Genomic DNA, 19,782 nt, shown 5'->3' on the forward strand with positions numbered 1-19,782 from the left:
TTATTTCTTGCTATCCAACAAAATAGAGCATTTGTGAAAGTCATAATTCTGGTCCTTTTATGCACTTCAGAAGAGTCATAAGAAAGCTTTTTAGAGCTAAATGGAAGACAGTATTCTCCAGTGGTTAGACTATGGAAACCTTGACTAGAGCAAGTCAGCACTATATGATAGCACAGCATCACTGAAAATAGAATTGGGAATGTGTCTTCAGAGATATCTCATCCAAACCTGTGATCAGCTATCTCTATTTAACTGTTCCTGACAGATTCTGATGCAACTTTATAGAACTACAGGGTAAAAGTCTATATCTGAATTAGTTACCTCAGCCTCCCTTTATAGGCAATGGAGAGAAACAGGCACTTTCAAGGTGAGTTTCTTATGAGTTATGTCAGGTATCTGCTTTAGAATGAGATGAGACGAGCCGTATTCTGAAAGTTTCTCTCTGTAAAGGTAGTCCAGAATGATTAGCTCAGATACAGACATTTACACTGCAGATGTCTACAGTTTGGTCAAATGGATCCTATCAAAGTCATCTAAGTTATTCATAAATATTGCTAGTGATAACAATGTATTTACCTATCTTCTTATTGCTAGAAAGCTTTTTTATATGCTCAGTCTAAATCTTCCTTGCTTGGAGACTGTCACACTTCATCCCTATCCTATCCTATCCTATCCTATCCTATCCTATCCTATCCTATCCTATCCTATCCTATCCTATCCTGTCCACCAGGGCCTTGGGAAGCAGATCATCTGCTCTTCTTCCAAGCTGTGAAAAGTACATATCAAACAGCTCAAGAACTTGCTCTGTGATAGCTCTCAAAGGAAAATCAGCAATAGGGAATCACCCAATGGGGTTGTTTTGGGTGAATTGGCAGAGATTGATTCTACCTAGGTTTGGCATGCATAATCTGGGAGAAAATATAAAATCAGAATTGATAAAGTGAGGTTCAAAAATAAAGGTGAGATGATGCTTAGATTGCTTGATAAAGTAGGTTTTGTTTAAATGAGATACATTCTTACACAGTCTAACGCCAGGGTACACATGCAAATGTCTAAAGAACTTGCCTGAGCATTGACTCTCGGAGGCTGTGGTGAGAAAAGCATCAAGTGTGATCCTCAGCATAATTCTATGCCAAATCTGTCTAACTTGTCGCCTGGATGGACAAACAAAATAAATATACTTACTCATCCCACTCTACTTGTAGTGGGTAGTAGGAAGTTGGTTTTATCCCAGTACAGCATTGATGAGACTAATCCTGTCAGTTCTGATGTTTGCAGTTTATGAAGGACAGTGAAAATTGAAGGCTGTGCAGAAAAACACTAGAAAAATTTATTTGTGGGGAGAAGGTGCTTTATGCCGGATAACTAAGAAGACTTGATCTATTTATCTTAACATGAAGAAGACTGGGAAGTGTCCAGATCACAGCATGTCAGCACAAAAGTATCACCTACAGAGGAACTGTTAATTTAGCAGAGAATGGCTTGAGAAGGGTAAGGGGCTGGAAAGCAAAGCTAGACACATTCAGGTTGAGAGGAAGGCATGATTTTTTTAAGGCTGAGATTATCTAACCGGTAGAGTGACCAACCATGAGAAGCAGTATATTCTCCATTTCTTGGTATCTTAGATCATGACTCTGGCTGCCTTTCTTAAGATAGATTCTCACCAGACAGATTTGCATGAGTCAAACACAAACTGCAGGGATGAGTGCAGGCATGGCAGGATGAAATCTAAGTTCTTTGATATCCAGGAAGCCAAAGAAGATGGTTTAAACCAAATCAGCATTCAATACCTTCAGGTTATTGGTTTCTGTATCAGAACATCAGGAAATTTACATTGTGGAAGTTTAAGTGATTTAGATAAACCCTGTGATCGTGAGCAGCTGGAAGGTGCTCTGAGTAGTTTTCAGTCCTGGTTGAGGGGAAAGGTAAAGCTCTTATTTCTGTTTTGCTCATGGCCAAGGAAGTAAAGACATCAAATCTGACTCTGAGGAAAAGCTTGATGTTTCTCACAGCACATAATAGTTGTTTATGGGCTAGGCCAGGCTGGACACCACTGTTTAAAAAGTTAAGACTAAACATAAATTCAGCTGGCAAGTTTACACTGCAGCAGTGGCCCCATGAAGATTTACCTTTACCTGACTGTCTGCAGAGGCCCATAAACCAGACACCCAACATAAAAAAACACTGGTGTTGCAAGGGTGGCAACACTACATGTGTGCATGTCCAGCATCTCTGGTTCTTCTTCAGTTGTTGCTCTTACCAGGGCATTTCTCAGTCTTTATCAAAAGGCTGCAAAGAGCTGTGACACGTGGGCGAGTTGATGTGACTCTGGAGAGAGGGAGGTGGGGTACGTTGACACAGTATTGGGGGTCTGTCTCCAGAGCACACCAGGGAATCCAGGTCCTCCCACGCTTCGGGCTGGGCTGGCACGTTGGCTCTCCATTTCTGAGGGGAAGGAGACAGGTGCTGTCTTCAGGCGGTGGCAGACTTGCTCACAGCACTTACAGCTCCTTCTTTCACACATCCTACACCAAAGCCTGCTGTAACAATCCTGCTTTATTGGGTTTAGCGCTGAGTAAGGTTCAGTATATAATGGTGTGCAGTTTCCTTTTCCTTTGAGAGTGAAACTTAGCTCCCTGCAGTAATTAGCCTGTTCCCAAAGGCCTATCTAGGACTTCTTTGAGGGTTTTAGCATTACGCAGACTTTCTCTGCCTCTGCAGAGGGCTTGACATTCACTGTCAATTAATGCAATGCAGCTCAGCTTGTCCAGTAACTGGATTAAAGACTTACTTGCCTTTCCGTTGAACCTGTGGCAGTGATAATCAGCAGTAAAGGAAGTTGATCTGGAAACTCTGCCAGGGGAACGGCTTCTTGTTGTTCAACTCCTTAAGTCAAAGACAAAGGATGCTGTGTAACTACTTGCTTCTTTGTTGTTGCTGCTTTTTCACTTGACCTGAAAAAATTGCTACCAGCCTTTACAAAGTTTCTTAGCACTTGCTGTTTATCTGCTTCAGAATCCGGAAATTCTCATTAATGTATTTGTTTAAATCAAGAATACAGCAATTATCTTGATTAGCTCATTGAGATGGTATCACTGTACATTAATTCAATTTCCCCCTGAGCCAATGTCAAACCTTCTATGCATTATTTAGCCCAGATGACGCTCTTTCGCTTAGGTCCTTTGTGTGCCCAATTAGTTTCAAAGGTCACCTCCTCCCATACAGAAAGAAATACTTACACATCACTGCAGCCAAGCTCAGAAATTCAAACCTTTTCATGGACTGCCCAAGAAGTGGCTCACAGCTTCCTGGAGGGCAAAGGGTCTTGTGGAGCCAGATCTTCAGATGGGCAGTAAGGGGAGCTTTGACCCATAGCATAGGATACTGTTTCACAGAGAACCAAACTCTGCCAAACCTCACACACTGTAATGGGCGGAAGGTAGGAGCCAGCTGGACTGAGCAGGCAGGGGGACCTTGGATGGCTTCCCAGCGACCCCCAGGACTCCGCAGAGGTCCTGCCCCAGCAGTGTTTGGTGCCCCAGCCAATGCTCCGGTCTGAGCAACTGGGGTACCAGAACTGGGCATCGTGGTCAGCATCTACCCCAGACACAATCTGCCTTGTAGTTGGCATAAAGGCTTTGCAATTTTTTCTCTCTTAGTCAAAACCAGAGATAAATAACACTTATTACCTTTAGAGGAGCAGCCACCTCTTGACTCAGAGAAAAGCTAGCTTACTGCATTAATAACATGATATCTCAGGTCATACATTGAGTTTTATGGGATTTGCTGGCATCCTTGGTTTAGAGTAGTTCAAGTGAGGGTTTCTTTCTGCTCCTGCAGCAGACTGGGGTATGAGAAACAGCTTTAGCTTTTGCTCTCCCTCCGCTTTTAGTGAGATTTCTTTGCTCCACAATTTCTTCATGATACAATAATAAGATTCTCATCATTGTTCCTCTGAAGAAGTTACAGTGAAACTCTGGTAAGTGCCATGATAAAATAGTACTTCTCCAGTACTCTCAGTAAGTTGTGAGGTCATGTTCTGAGCCATTGGCCTGGCCTGAAATGAATGCCTGATGTCAGAGTTTAGTTGAGACCCAAGGGAATTATAAGTATAAAATCTAGAGAGAGAGAGAGATCTTCCTCTTCTCATTTGGGCAGTCAGAAAATTCTGCAGACAGTGGCTGCAACCTGGCCTTGTGTCATTAGGGAGAGGACTTGCCTTCATACATATTTGAGAAGTATTGGTTTGCCTGTTATAGATTTATTTTTAATGTTGTGTTTAATGTTGTTTAAAAAATTGTGAAGAAGCGAGCTTGTACAGAGGCAGCGGGTGCATGTCTGTATAATCGCACACAAAATATAGTTTGCAAAGTACATTAGGACACTTTGGCACTAAATGCAATATTATTATAGTGAATTTTTTCCGATCTATTTGACTTGTAGTTTTAAAAGGCTGATGAAATGTGGAAAAGCTGAAATGAGGAAACCCAGAGACTCAGGCAAGGAATTGATTTCTGAATAGACGGTACTTAGGATGCTCTCCTTAATTCCCAAGGCCCAGGTCTCTACACAATGGTAATGTGATAAATGAAAGCTCTGAATGTTTACAAGCTAACAATTAGGCCTCATAAGCACCAAATACCATTTTAATTCTGTGCATTGAACCTTAGCTAAATACATTTCCAATTGGGAATGGATGGCAACAGCTTCCTTTGCTGGCCTAATAATTGTCACTGTAATTGTAAGTGCTGAGTCTTTGCAGCAGGTTTGTATGGGAGGCAGCAGCTGTGTTAGCAGGTGATGAATACATTGCTCGGCGTGGCTGCTGTGTGCGCTCCCATGTTTCAGTATTTCCTTAATTCTGGTGCTTTCAGAGCATTTGGAGAACACAGAAGTCTTAGGCTATGATGAAAACTGGCCCACCCCTAAATCCCAAGGCTGTGGAAACAGGCCTAGGCAGCTTAGCTGCAAAATGAGGTGACTAGGAGAGATTTATCTTACTGCAAATACCAGGGCACACCTGCAGCTACATAAGAGCCAGTCACTTGGCCTTCCTCTCCAAGTTGACGTGCCCTATAAATGCCTTTATAGGGCTGAAAGCAGAGGTAGAAGGAACTGACTCGTTTAACTCATTAAGCACATTATCTGGGATGTGCAAGCCTTCAAGCTCATGCAACCTGGGAGACTGTGGGTATGTGATATATGATATCGGGTAGGTGCAGTGTGATCTAAATCAAGGGAAAAGGGGAAAATGCTCCAGTCCTGAGCAAAACAGAAAAGAGAAAAGGAACTGTTTGCCAAGAGGAAAATGCTGTGTGTGTCCATGCTAACTGGCTTCCCTCACCTCCTTTTGCATTGCCACCGCGGTGCTAAAAGGAGTTTTTGTCTGGACATGAGTGTCTTACACTTCATCTGCCACCAATTAAAAATAATAACAACAATGGGAACAATCTAATTGTGTTACCTTCTCGCATTTCTTCCTTTGTAAGGCATGACCTCCTTGCAGCTGCAAATAGGTGAGCTGTCACCCCCAAAGTGAGAGCTGGGAAGGTCCCTGTCTCACTCCTGGGCAGAGGTGCAGCAGCTCCTGCAAATGCAGAAAACACAGATGATCCAGGTTACTTCTGACAGAAGCTAATGGGGTGACTAAGGAGGTGCCTAAAGCCTAATTTGCATGTGCAGACATCTTAAACCAACTCCAGCACACCATTCCAGACTGTTCTGGCCCAAAACGAGCCTTGCTTCTCAGGACCCAAACTCCCAAATGGAAGTCCTTGCTCTTGGTGAAGTTGTCCTCTGTAGTGTGAGTTTTCTACAGCCGTAAAAATGTAACTGTGTAAATTACGCATATTGTACTTCTCATTTTGACTTAAAAACGTGTGCACAGATGTCTAGATGCCATCATATACTTTAATGCTCTTTTTTTCACGCTGTTCTAACCCATTTTGCACAGGCAGAGGTTGCATATTTGCTCAGTAGAGAGCTGGATGACCATTTGTGAGGGTGCTGACAGCTGGATGTCCTGCAATAGAATTTAATGAACTGGTTGTCTGCTGCTACTTGGGGTTGTTAAACTGAGTAACCACAAGTTTTTGAGGCTTTCTTTGGAGCACATAAGTAGGGTCTGCATGAAATATATGTTTTGTGCTGACTCTCACCATGGTGCTGAGTGTCATTCAATTAGGATAAACCACATGACTCACAGGACATTGACTCAGCACTTAAAGGAAATAGCAGCTATCACATGAACAAGCTCCCTGCCCCCATCCTGGCTTTTGCTCTCCTTTTTTCCCTAATCTGCAGACCTTCCCTTCACACTCACACCTATATTACACCAAACTCACCCCTTAGACTTCAGTGTAGCACGTCTAGATTTGTGCCATTATTTTTAGGTGAATCAGGCTCAATTTTAGGAGCAACTCATTTTTAAAAATGTAAATAGAGCAATGTAAATAAATCTCACAGTTGCTAATACCACCAAGTCAGAGGTGTTAAATTCATATCCATCTTCCATAAATTTTGGAGCATTTGGGATCTGAGTCTCCCCTTATGGTTTATAATACAGGGCTATTGATGTCGAGGTAGAAAGAATTTAGGGTGTTACACAACACACCTTTAGCAATAACAATGTTTTCTCTGCTCAAGGTAAAGACTAAATAATGTCCCTTGTGTCGTGTCTCAGCAGATGAGGTAAAGATATAGCCTGTAATGTTTTCAGTTTAAGACTCACATACTGGTTTAGAAGAAGTGCAGATGATTGTGCAGAAAGCACAGTCAAAACGCATACCGTCTCAGTGCAAACAGGACAGCCACAAACATGGAGCAAAGCGCTTGGTACTGAGAGCACTTAAGTTCTGGCTGTTGTGTGGAGATTCAGTTTAGATCCAAGCTGTGCTCTGCTAGCTGCTTGGAAAAGCTTTAACTGGTCTCTGCCAAACTCCTGCAATGCAGTCCTGAATTCATCCCTTCCTTTTTTTTTTTTTTTCCTTTCTTCTTTTCCATTTCACAAGTGGCTGATCGATCGCCAAGATTTTGGAGGGAAAGGGCAAGGCTGCTCCGTCCTCCATGCGTGGATAATCTCATGACTGATAGACTGACACTGTGGAGGGCCAGATGCTTTCTTCTGCCTTCCTACCTGCCCCTCTGCCCAGTGGGCAAGAAAAGGCTCACGTGACGATGTCTTCAAACCCGAGGGCTGGAGAGACTTGCAATGAGCTCACCCGCTTAGCCACTATACACTAAATATTAAACTTGGGCAAAAATCACCTTTTCAGCCAGCCCTTCCTCACACTAAGTCAGTGCCCGCATACTGTCAGAAGCGACGTACCAGCACTGTGTACAAATCTGAAAAAAAGGGAATGGAAGAGGAGACAAATTTCTTTTTCTGTATAGTGCAGAGCTAGTCCAGTGGCTGCTTCTGGGTTTCTCATGGGTTTCAGTTAAAGAGTAGTTTTTCTTTTTTTTCTTTACTTTTTTTGTTTGTTTGGGGTTTTTTTTGTTATTAGATGGGGTCTGTTGTCTTACTCCCCAGCTGAGTAATCCTGAAGAGGAGGATCAAGAGCTCCTCAACCATCTGCTCCCTCCAAGGTCTGATCAACTGCATCCAGACCCTCTCTAACACATTTCTCTCACCTATTCTTAAAAGCATTGGGCAATGGGATTTCCAGCGCTCCATCTGTTCCTCTGCTTGGAGCAACCATGGGTCTGGAAAATGTTCTCCAGCTTCTGACCTGAATCTTCTGTGTTTCCATTCAAGCTGATTAATTTTTTGTCACACCCTCAGTAGACATGACGAACAATTAATTACAATTCTCTTCACAACAACCATTGTCATGGTGGCATCTTCCCACTTCCTTGTTTCCTTTCTTCTAAATCAGCTCATTTCTTTTGGCTTTGCCTCTTAGGTCATGTTTTCTTAGTTTGTTATCCTTAATGTATCGTTTACATTACTTTATCATTCCATGCTCCATCAGAGGCTCACCACTGGCTATTGCAGGAGAATGAGTCCTCTCTGCTCACCTACCATTTGCTTTCCATCCCCAAGTGATAAGTTTTCTTGACATGATCTTCTTATATATCATATAAATCATTCTTAAATGATATATGGGCAGGACTTGAAAAAAGTCCAATGTTGTCACTGATTGCTTTTGCTGGAATTTTTCTACTGTTTCTACCTGACTGGTTAAATATCCCTTCCCTGAAGGTCTGTCTTATCAGAAGGTCCAACACTTCGCCAGAGATAAGCCAGTAGAGCTTTTGGCTGCTCTCCATTTCAGTCTACAGTAGCCTCACTGCAAAGGTCCCTTGCCAACCTTCTGCTCTTAGCTCAGTCTGTGACCCAAGGGTTTTGCAATGCCACAGATGAAAGGCAGGATGGTGTGTTTGCTCCATCAACTCAGGAGGTGTCTAGGCACAGGTGTCTGCTTCTTTTTCATGAAAAAATATCCCCCCAGCTTGTAAACTGCTGTGGGACCTGCATGTATGTAGCTTATTTCATCTGGGTCCTGGTACACAGGTGTCCACATCACAGAAACCTTCCCCCATGGTGCTTATGTCGACTCCTTCAGTGGAAAAGCCAAGGACTCACTAGGGGTGAAAACTGAACTGTTTTTGTATACTTTTAAATCAGTCCTTCCAGATGGTCCTAGGAACAGTGAAAGATAGACATAGGGGTCTCAGCTGTGCTCAGGGCTCTACACCATATTCACAAAGGACAGTTCTCTACCCAGTGTGGCCAATCTAACAGGTCCTTGCTGCTACCTTAACACTAGCTTTTAAAATAAGATAGAAAAAAAAAAAAAATACGAAAAAAGAAAAAAAGTGCTGAAGAGCTTAGGACACAACCAGAGAATATAGTTGGTGGCCTTCAGAAGCTCCTAGTTCTACTAGACAGGATGCACGGGCCAGTGCTTTTCCATTAAGTCACAGCACAGTGGATGGGAAATAAAGTTACTCTTGTAAACAAGAAGCATAGTGAAGATGATAAGTATCGGAAAAATGTTGTTAAAATGCAGGCTAATACTTACTCAGTAATTTTCTGTTCTTTGCTTGATTTTCTTCAGCTAAAAGCTGTGATTTTCTTCTCATGAAGCCAAAAAAGTCAAGACAGTCTGACAGAGTGACAATGCATTTTTCTCTGTGAAGAATCTGGGTAAAGACTTAACGACTTGGTCCCTGCTTTATAGGATGATTCCTGTATCCCACTCCTCTGTTGATGCTTTTGACTTCACTCCATCCTCCCTTTCAGGTACGACAGCTTTGGCCGCCTGACCAACGTGACCTTCCCTACTGGCCAAGTGAGCAGTTTCCGCAGTGATACCGACAGCTCCGTGCATGTCCAGGTGGAAACCTCCAGCAAGGATGATGTTACGATAACAACCAATTTGTCGGCATCGGGAGCCTTCTACACTCTGCTCCAAGGTGAGTTGGGCCACTGTCCTTCTCCCAGCCAAGCTGCACACAATGGATTATCCATCAGGAAACAGGCATCATCTTGATAATCCCAGCACCAAAAATCACCTGCATCCTCTGCGCCCCAGAGCTCCCCACATGCTGGTACAGACGCACACTCACACCTACTTAACCACATTCCCCAGCACCATGGTTGCTCTGCAGCTGTTTTCTGCTTCATTCTCATCCAGTCCCCTCGCCGTGCAGTCCCCATGCGGTACACTCCTCCATCATCATTACCATTATTGTTATAACAAAAAGGGTTGCATAAATCTAGCCATGCTTCCAGCTGACCCCTTTGCTTCATTCTTAATGGCTTCTAACTTAACAGTTACTCTCCTGGAACAGGCTTCCACCTGGTTGCTGGAGATTTCTCTGATTCTTTGTTCACTGGCTGTTCATACATTCACAAGGCAGCATCCAGAAAAATGACCATCCCTGTCCCCAAAAGGTCTGTGTTTGAGCTAAAGGGCTGGTGTGGAGCAGCTCAAAGGAGGACAGAGAGGTGGGCAGCGAGGGTAGGACCTGTGGGACTGGTTTGTGGCTGTTGGAAATGACCATAGTTCTGCTGGAGGTGGTAAGGTGGGGAAGTAGAGGATTGATGAGGTGGAGAAAAAGGTGATGAAGTGGGAAAGAAAAGAGGAATAAATATCAGGGGAGCACTGTGCTGACATACTGATAGGGGCAGAAGTTGTAGAGCACAAACCATGCCAACCTGGATCTCCAAGTTCTGAAAGCTGAAGCCTCCTTAGGGTCAGGGTGACCCATCACTCCTGTTCCCTGGGGCTTGGAGGAAGGAAAAGGACCATCAGACTCTGCTTTTTTCACTGCCCAGCTCTCATTCACTCGTAGTCTCTGCCCGATGGGAATGGGGCGTCAAACATAATTTCCACTTGTGAGGAACAAAGTGCTCCAAGTGAGACCAACATGTTCCAGATCACATTTGTTCCCACATCTCTGGGACACACATTTCCCTGCCCCTCCCTATAATTACAGCAAGCTTTCCTAAAGCAAAGTGCCTGCTATGCCTGAACACTGCTTTTCCTGACTTTGGAGAGGGCAACTGAGAAGGTGCCAGCCCCTTCAAGCCATCCTCACTATTCATGTAGGGGAACACAATGACTTTCTTACTCTTTACTTCAGCCTGCAAAGCAGATCCAACCTACCCCGCCCCATCCCATCCACTCGCATTAAGACGTCTGGCAACTGCACAGACACAAGGTTGGCTTCACCTCAAGAGCCTAATTAAGCAATAGAGCCCGCTGTTGGGGGCCCTTTAGTGAGATAATTGACCATGATGTGATTTATACACCCAGAGCTGAAGGCACAGTTACATAATGGTGCCATGGTCAATTATCTCATTGTACTGCCCTCCAGCACAGGGGCACTCTTGCCATTAGGACATGCAGTATTACAAACAGTTTAACCATCTTCAGACATATAAAATTACAAAACTGTTTGGATCTGAAGAAATGCACTTATCTTAAAATGAAGATCTGGATAACGTTGCGGCAGAGGTGGCCTGAGACCTGCTGAGGGTGGCTTTCCCACAGGCATTAGGGACTGTGAATTCCCAGACTGGGATAGCTGTTTGTTCCTGGAGCGCTGTAGAAACTGAAACAAGGACCATGGGAGTTGCCCAGGGATGTATTGAGCACAGCTGAAATGTGAGTCATCTGTGAGGGTGGTGAGGCCCTGGCACAGGTTGCCCAGAGAAGCTGTGTCTGCCTCCTCCCTGGAAGGGTTCAAGGCCAGGTTGGACGGGGTTTTGAGCAACCTCATCTAGTGGAAGGTGTCCCTGCCCGTGGCAGGAGGGTGGAACGAGATGATCTTTAAGGTCTCTCCCAACCCAAACCATTCTATGATTCTATGATTCCAAGTGCTTCTCCAGCATACGGAGCTGGAGCCGTTCTCAAGGTCTGTGAGTGTCTTGCCCGCTCCATTGTTCTTCAGGGAAAATGCATATTGCAGATCCCCTTTGCATGATGATAGGTGCTCATGCATTTTCCTTCTGGACTCACAGCTCTGGCCAGCTTTCACAAATTCTTAGTGAACCTTTCAGGAAACCTGGATCACACTGTGAACAGGTGAAATCTGAGAAGACATTTCCAGGAGGTTACAGATTCTAGGATGGATTTAGGAGCCTCTACAGCTAACAGGCACCTCAGCACCTCTGTGGGATTTTGTCCTCTGGATTAATGACAAAGTGAGCATTTGTTCAAAGCCAAAATAGGGCACTAGTGCCCTAGAGCCAAAGCAGCATAAAATACAGCATCCAATGGCCCCTGGATTTCATGCAGCCTTTGAGAAATTACTTTCAAAGCCAGGGAAGAGTATTCTTTTGGGAAAATGTTGAAAGTGGAGGATTTACATTACCCACATTGTACCACACTGCTGGTGACAATCCACCATAACCCCTCCGTGATGCTATGTGACATGAAGGGAACATCACAATGTCCAGTGAACTTCATGGAGAGCTTCAAGCTTTCCCCTGCTTCCTGGTGAAGGATAAAGGAAGGAGGAATATATTAGCTCTACAGAGATATTTCACTGGTTTGATTTAAAGCACGTCTCCTGCCACTTCCTCACCAAACCCAGCATCTAAGAACAAAAGCGTGACAGCCAACTGCCCCCCTTCTCTCCATTTGCAGAATCAAGCATGGAGTGGGTTTGATCCTGCTGGAGTCTATGTCAAAAGACCATCAACTTAAGTACGCAGTGGTACAGCTAAAATACTTGGATCTACACCGTGGGTCACTGCTGTACATTTATAATGGCAAAATCCAGTGCCACAGCAGTTTCACACCATCACTACTGCGTACAGTAAGTTGAGTTGTGGTCCTGCTGAGATCAGTATGGCAAGACTCCAGCTGGCTACTACAGGAGCAGGATCAGACTCACAATAAAAAAGACCAACTGGTGTCAGGTTTCCTTTCCTAATTATACCAAACTGTGCTCTTTGCTGATCTATTTCATCCAGACGAGAGAAGATAATTACGCTGTGACCTTGTTTCCTGCTGAGCTATGGCAGAGCAACTAGTGAACAAAACCCAACTTGCCTCAGAATGGAAAAACAATTGACATGCATTTTTAATGGGTGTTTTTATTCACAATTAGGTATTTATGGCAGCCTGGGAGACAGAAATTGTAATATTTTCCAGCTTTTGAGGAGCTTCAGTTAAGGCAGTCTTTGTATAATGTGCTTTTAAAGCCATTCTGCACTGAGCAAGTCTCATAATTTCTTACTCTTCATGAGCTCCTCTCTGCAGAGAGCAATGACAGCTGGAGACTCAAAGGACAGGGTTTCAGCCTGCCTAGTTCCTGAAGGATGTGGAAGGGATATTGTTCTTCTCTTCTACTCCCGAACTCCCAAATCCTGACCTCAAAATCTGCTGATCTTTCAGGAGCTAGTAGAGGCCAGATGTACAGAGATGTGTGGGAGCTTAGTGCCTCTTCTTTCTCTCCAGACATGAGGACTTCGGTTGCCTCCTGAAAGCTTCCCAAGTGAAGGGGTTTGGCTGTTGTTTGGGGAACTGGTTAGCATTAACTTGCTGTGCAATTTCCTGTCACTTGTGAGAGACGGTGAATAAGCTGGAGAAAGTAGGTGGCCCCACTTTTTCATATATTGTAGTGAAATTGGGATCTTTAGGATATAAAAGCATGGCAAGGTTTCAGCCAGACTGCGATTTAAAACGAATATCTCACCACCCAGTGTTTTAGCCTAGAGGAAGAGGTTTGAACCCATGTCCTTTACTAGGCTATTACACAGCTTTTCTGCTGGTGCCTTTTTTAACCTGTGTAAGACTTTTCTGCAATAATTTGAGGTGCAGAACCTCATCAGAATGAAAAAGAGATTGTCCGTCTTTACTTTCACTGATGAAACCAATGTTTTGCTCCCTGTGAGTGGGACAGGTGAGTGACAGAGTGCAACCATCAGAAATACTGATGAAGCCTGGGTGAGGGAGCAAACAAAAAGCTGGAGCTATATCACTGGGTTTGAAAAGATCTCTTTTCTGTCTTCAGACCAAGTCCGAAACAGCTACTACATCGGCGCTGATGGCTCTCTCAGACTGATGCTCGCTAACGGCATGGAGGTGGCCCTGCAAACCGAGCCACATCTGCTGGCTGGCACCGTCAACCCCACGGTGGGGAAGAGGAATGTCACCCTGCCCATCGACAACGGCCTCAATCTTGTGGAGTGGAGACAGAGGAAGGAGCAAGCGAGAGGGCAGGTCACCGTCTTTGGACGTCGGCTGAGAGTGAGTGAGAAGCATGAGGAGTTTTGGACTCCACTTCCCATCTCATCAGTGCCCGGTCTCACAACAGAAAGGGACAGGGCTGATTTGTATTGTCTGCAATAGGGATGAGGCTGCAGGACAGGGAACTAGCTGTTCACCCTCAGTGACACAACCTTTATGACTTGAATATATCCTTATGTCCCCTTATGTGCTGACATTCTCTTAGCCATCACAGGTAGTATTGCTGATTTGCCTACAAGTCCTCTGCATCACTGGGAATGCGTGACCTCCCATCAGACACCGCAGGTTTAACCATCATGTCAGGCTGTTTAAGCAAGCAAGGGATGATCATAACTATAAAATACTGCACCAATTAGTGTAGGTATTTTCTACCTGTGCTGCTGGCAGTAATAGACCTGAGCACTGAAAGCTTTCCAAGTATATGAGGACAGGCTGAGAGAATTGGGGGTGTTCAGCCTGAAGACAAGAAGGTTCCGGGGAGACCTTAGAGCGGCCTCTCAGTACTTAAAGGGGCTACAGGAAAGGGGGGAGGGACTCTTTATCAGGTGTGTAGGGATAGGATGAGAAGTAATGGTTTTAAACTGAAAGAGGGGAGATTTAGATTAGATATAAGGAAGAAATTCTTCCCTGTGAGGGTGGTGAGGCCCTGGCACAGGTTGCCCAGAGAAGCTGTGGCTGCCCCCTCCCTGGAAGGGTTCAAGGCCAGCTTGGACGGGGCTTTGGGCAACCTGGGCTATTGGAAGGTGTCCCTGCCTGTGGCAGGGGGGCTGGAACTAGATGATGTTTGAAGGTCCCTTCCAACCCAAACTGTTCTATGATTCTATGATTATTAACTGGACAGCCTCAGAAAAATCTCTAGATTCCTGAAACTTGCTAGTCCATTGAAGCTGTTGAAGAGCTGGGCTCGCGGGGCATTGCGTCACAATTGCCATTGTTCCCCGAAGTGAAGTGTTATAAACAGCTCCAGCCTGATGGTACTGTCTCCTCCAGGAGCGCACGGTCCTTTCTGTGCTTGAGACTGACGTGTTTTGAAAACATTGTTCTGCACAACACACCACAGACTTGTCAGGGCTGTTTAAAGATCATGCCCAATAAACCTGTAATTCCTCTGCTAACCGCTGGCAAGGCTGGTAACTTGTAATAGCAAGTCCTGTGCACTCACCCTGTTCCTTGCTAGTCTCAGAGTCGTGGGCTGATGAGTGGTTCTTGGGAAGCTGCTCAGCACCTGGCAAATTCAGACCCCCTGAGAAAAACGTTTAATGTTGTGTAATGCCACCACAGCAAAAGGACTGCAGCTATTTATTCGCACTTAAGCTTTGCAGTAAATATTAATGCTCTGGTTTAAGGATATGTGTTTCCCAGTCCTTGCTGTTCACCTCTCCCTGTTCCCTGCTGTGTGACCCCTGCCACCTTGGTGTGATTCCTCCCGTCTCTCCTCACTCACACTTGTCAAGTATTGTTCTTCACCCTCCCCAACCCAGCCTCTGTTCTTTTCCCCTTGTGTCAATTGCCTCATATTTTGTTATCAGGAGAAAAACTGCAAACAGTAGTGAAAGCTGAAGCTGCTCCTTCACTGAAAACTGCTGTATGTCTGCAGATAAGTTGGCATCACCCTTCTTGTTTGGTTTGTCCTGGGGGTTTTATTTTATTTTATTTTAATAACCAATGAAATTATCAGACAGGTCTTTTTCTGAAAGGAGAGAGCCTTCTGAAATCTGCAGCTGTGTCACAGCTATTTGGTGTTCAAAGCAGTTTCCAATCATTTAGCCGCAGCTCAGCTGCTCGTGTCAGTTTTATCTTCCAAAATTTTAACAGTAGATTCAAACGCAGAATGTGTCTTTGTTTTATATTGTACTGCAGTTGGAAAAACACTTGCAAAATGAGTTTTCAGGCTGGTTACTTGTGTCCCTATAAATCTGCCAGCATTTACTCACATTTTGAGCCTATCAGGGCCCTTCTAGTGAAGCAGAAGAGAATCTTACATGGTGGAAGGACTCATTTATGGCTCTGTTCAGGGGTTCAAAGTAGCTGTGGGTGTACCAGACGCTTTAAGCTGTTTGTCTGTACCTGCATGGCAGCATCTGCACCCCTAAGACATAAACCTGCAAGGTGCTAATTGCCTCCCTGGGGATTGTCCGGCATTTAACATACTCTCTGTGTCATGTTCTCCTCTTCCCTCATACCAGTAATTGCTGCTTTCCCTGGCAAGGGAGAAGCTGAGTCAAGTTAAGTTCAAAATGGTTTTGTTCATTTTGGGAAATGTTATAATTTTCTGCCACATGTGCATAAATCACTACTTTCACTCTCCCCTCACCCCACTGCTTGCATGAGACAGCAGCAAAGACATGGTGCTCCATGAGGAAAGATCATGCCCAGAGAGGCTGCAGCATCACTCCATGAAGCCCTTGAGACAAGGAGAACAGGATCTGGCCACTTTAAAAGAGGGAGTTCCCCTGAAACCAGCATCCTTTCTGCTGCCATTGCATGCATCCACATTTTATGACTTGTGGCCCTTTGTCCCATCGTTCCAGGGTGTCCTTGGGGACTGACAACCTGTTGCCATGAGCTCAACCAGCTCCCAGCACAACGAGGCCAGTTTCAGAGCTGTCTCCTTGACCCTCCCTAGGAAATAATAAAATGCATATGTTTCTTTATTGCAGGGCTAAGGCACAGGGCAGGGACTTCTGCGTGGATGAAAGGAAAGGGGCCAGCCCTGATGCCTTTTTCCCAGTCCCACCAACCCTGACCTGGCTCTGCACTTGGCCAGGCAGCAGTAAAGCAACAGAAATCACAGAATCACAGAATCGTCTAGGTTGGAAAAGACCTTGAAGGTCATCTAGTCCAACCGTTAACCTAGCACTGACAGTTCCCAACTACACCATATCCCTAAGTGCTATGTCAACCCGACTCTTAAACACCTCCAGGGACGGGGACTCCACCACTGCCCTGGGCAGCCCATTCCAACGCCTGACTACCCGTTCTGTAAAGAAATACTTCCTAATATCTAGTCTAAACCTTCCCTGGTGCAACTTGAGTCCATTACCTCTTGTCCTATCACTTATTACTTTGTTAAAGCAGCCCCTTTCCCTTCTCCTGTTCCACACATCCCATGGAAAGTTATGATGCTCTGATCCATCCACCCAGCAGTGAAATAGCTCCACAAATTGGCTGGCTACAAATTCAACCCATCATTGGCCTACAGCAACACGGAATCCATCTGCAGTGAGAGTGTTAGGTAAACTCTGCTCCAAGGAACAGAGCTCCTTCTTGGCGTTTGCCTTTTTTTTTTTTTTTTAACCAAACTTGAGTTTTTCAATAAAGGATGTAAAATAATCTCTGACAGCGGAGCAAATAGAAACAGCCAAAAGAGACAGAGCTGCTGGCTCAGCTCTTTTATTTATTTAACCATGGAAACTCCCATTGTAACTCACTTTGTTTTTCCCAAGACCTTGGCAGCAGGTTAATGGTGGCATCAAGACCTAGTGTCCCAGACGGTCGCCAGAACCGAGGGGACTGGAGAGGTCTCTTGGGATATGCTGCTAACCATTCCTGGTGTGTTGACTAATGAGGACAGTCCGACATCATCTCCACAATTTCTGCAAGGTGTCGAGGTCTGGATACGGCCACCACAATGGTTTTAGCAATTCGCTGGGGAAATTGCTTTGTAGGCAGCCATTTATCACATGGATATTGTTGGCTCCTGGAGTTCTCATTGCAGAAGAATTGTTTGCCCTGCTCTGCTGAAGGTTGCCAGAGTGTTTTCATGAGAAATCTTCCCTTTTTGTGCTCTTGTGCTCCCGGGAAAATCAATGCATGTTGTTTAATTATAATTTAAGTAAAGGAGCTCCATAGGAAGCACTGGAGAAATCAGAGATGGTGGCGTGTTTATTCTCATGCTTTTCCAGAGCAAGCTAAGGGATTGAATAAAGTAATGTGGAACATGAGGTCGGGGTTAAATTTAGTCTCTCACACATTATGGAGGGGACGTCAAATACACTGTGAATTGTGGATTTAAACTTACCCTGTCTCAATCCTGTGCTGATCACAAGCCTTGTCGAATGCTCTGAGGGGCAAAAGCTTTTTGCAGGAGCTTTTCAGACCCTGTTCCAGGATAAGGACTCCAGGATGTAGGATGTCACCTTATTTAGCTGCTCACCATAAAACACGGTTATTGGACTGAAGCCTGCAGCCCTGTCAGTTCTTCTGCAGAAAATTCACTTCTATTCAAGGCATGCCCTTGAACAAGGATCAAAAAGATTTAGGCCCTGTTCAGAGGCTACCTGGAAGGATAGGGTTCACTTTGCCCGTCACCTTGAGGGGTGGCTGTTGGCACTGCCACAGTTCTCAGAGAGAAGAGACATTACACCGAGAGCGCACGAGAAAACAAATCATTAAAAAAAAAAAAAAATCATGAAAAGGGAGACCGGTTCCAACTAGTCCCACAGAAATTGCTTGTCAGCGCATGGGGAGAGTGGAATTACTTAGGGCACCAGTTATGGGATACAGAGATTTGGACAGAGCTTAAGAGCTATCTTGGGACCTGTTATTTGGTCCTTCCAGCACAGTGAACTGCACTGCTGCTGGCGTATGGATCAGGGAGGCCACTTTCAGCCTGAATTACTGTCCCAGCCCTGGAAGAGCTCTTTCCAGCTCTCTTGGCAGAGTCCAGTAGCAGAAGAAGCTGCAGCTGCCAGGCTGGAGCGGCTCTGTGGATAGATGGAAAGCAGAGATGCTATTCCTTCCTTCTTTGCTTTTTTTATTTTTGCAAGCAATTGCTACTTCTGTTTCTCTATTTATAGCAGCAAGCACCTATGAGATATCAAATTGCTCTGTTAGTTACATGTGTACATCTGTACTTAGAGTTTTGATACCTTTTTAATTATTTCCCAGCTTGCCTGTTACAGTGAGATGTTGGCTGATTCCCTCTTTCTCCCACTGCCCATTTACATTCTATTTTACACACATTTAATTGGAGCATTATCTACCTTGCCACGCTGTTTCTTTCCTCAAGTCGTACCTGCCTTTTATCATCATTACTCATAAGTTGAAAATAATTTTTGCACTTGCCTCCTCTTACATCATCTTCCCACTTACATCAAGGCACCGATTCCTTCTCTCTCAGCTGGCTGTGCACACCCTCAGCTCACTTCCAGGTTTTCTCAGCTGTTCTTTTGTCTCTTCCAACCCCAGCTCCTAAGATGCCTTCTTCTGAATTCTGATTTTGCAGTGTCCCCATTCTCCAGGTTTCAGCACAGACTCCTGCCCACACAGCACAAAAACACTGCAGTGGTCCTGCCCTTCCCTCTCCTGTGCCTCCAGGGCTGAGGAGCCCTTTTTCCATTGGCTCTATCACATCCTTTCTCTTGTTGTTTAGCTCTCAGATACTCCCACATCCCTCAAAATATAGTGGAAATTCAATCACACACCCTAAAGTAATGGTCAAGATCAAAGCTGGACCAGGGCTGAGAACATTGCTCAGGTCAGGAGTGTCAGCTTTACTCAGAGAAAGAAAAGGCTTTACCTGGGCAAGGAAAAGGAACTTACAGTCTGAAGACCTTGCAGTAACCTGCAAACCCTGGTTTATTGACTGCAGCTGAAGAGATGCAAAGAGAACTGAAAATCAACTCAGCTGTCTGGAGTTTGAAATTCATCCGAGAAGAATCTGCACCTTTCTAGGAAAGAGGGGTTCACCAGCCGAAAGAGGTTCAGAACTGGTGGGATGGGGAAAGAGCTGACTTCACTGGCATACTGGGAATGTGGGGGGTTTTGTCCTTGCTGAGTACTTTGCTACTGTGATGATGTGGCTCTGTAAGTCTCTTTGCACACGTGACTAAACATGAGTTGTATTATCAGCTCCTTTTTGTATTGCTGTGCACTACAATCCTTGCATCAAAATGTATTTCTGCTCCTACCTTTGAAGTAGATACCTTTGATCTTTGGAAATACAGAGGCAGTGAAGGTAACAGGGGTGTAATTATGCAACACCGAATAACCCCAGGACAATGAAGTTAAAACTCCAGCTCCCACAGAAAAGTTCCTGCTCTGTGTAACATCTACAGTGGTCAGGGCCTCC

General features: G+C 44.8%; 1 protein-coding gene across 1 annotated transcript in view; it reads left to right on the forward strand.

The window, feature by feature from the left end:
• Positions 1 to 19,782, forward strand: part of TENM4 (teneurin transmembrane protein 4) — a 508,875-nt gene that overhangs the window by 465,524 nt on the left and 23,569 nt on the right. The window contains exons 26-27 of the mRNA XM_074816409.1: positions 9,248 to 9,420; positions 13,474 to 13,709. Of these exons, the coding sequence (XP_074672510.1) occupies positions 9,248 to 9,420; positions 13,474 to 13,709 (409 nt within the window). The remainder of the gene's footprint in view (positions 1 to 9,247; positions 9,421 to 13,473; positions 13,710 to 19,782) is intronic.

This window comes from Strix aluco, chromosome 2 (assembly GCF_031877795.1).
Source record: "Strix aluco isolate bStrAlu1 chromosome 2, bStrAlu1.hap1, whole genome shotgun sequence".
NCBI lineage: Eukaryota > Metazoa > Chordata > Aves > Strigiformes > Strigidae > Strix > Strix aluco.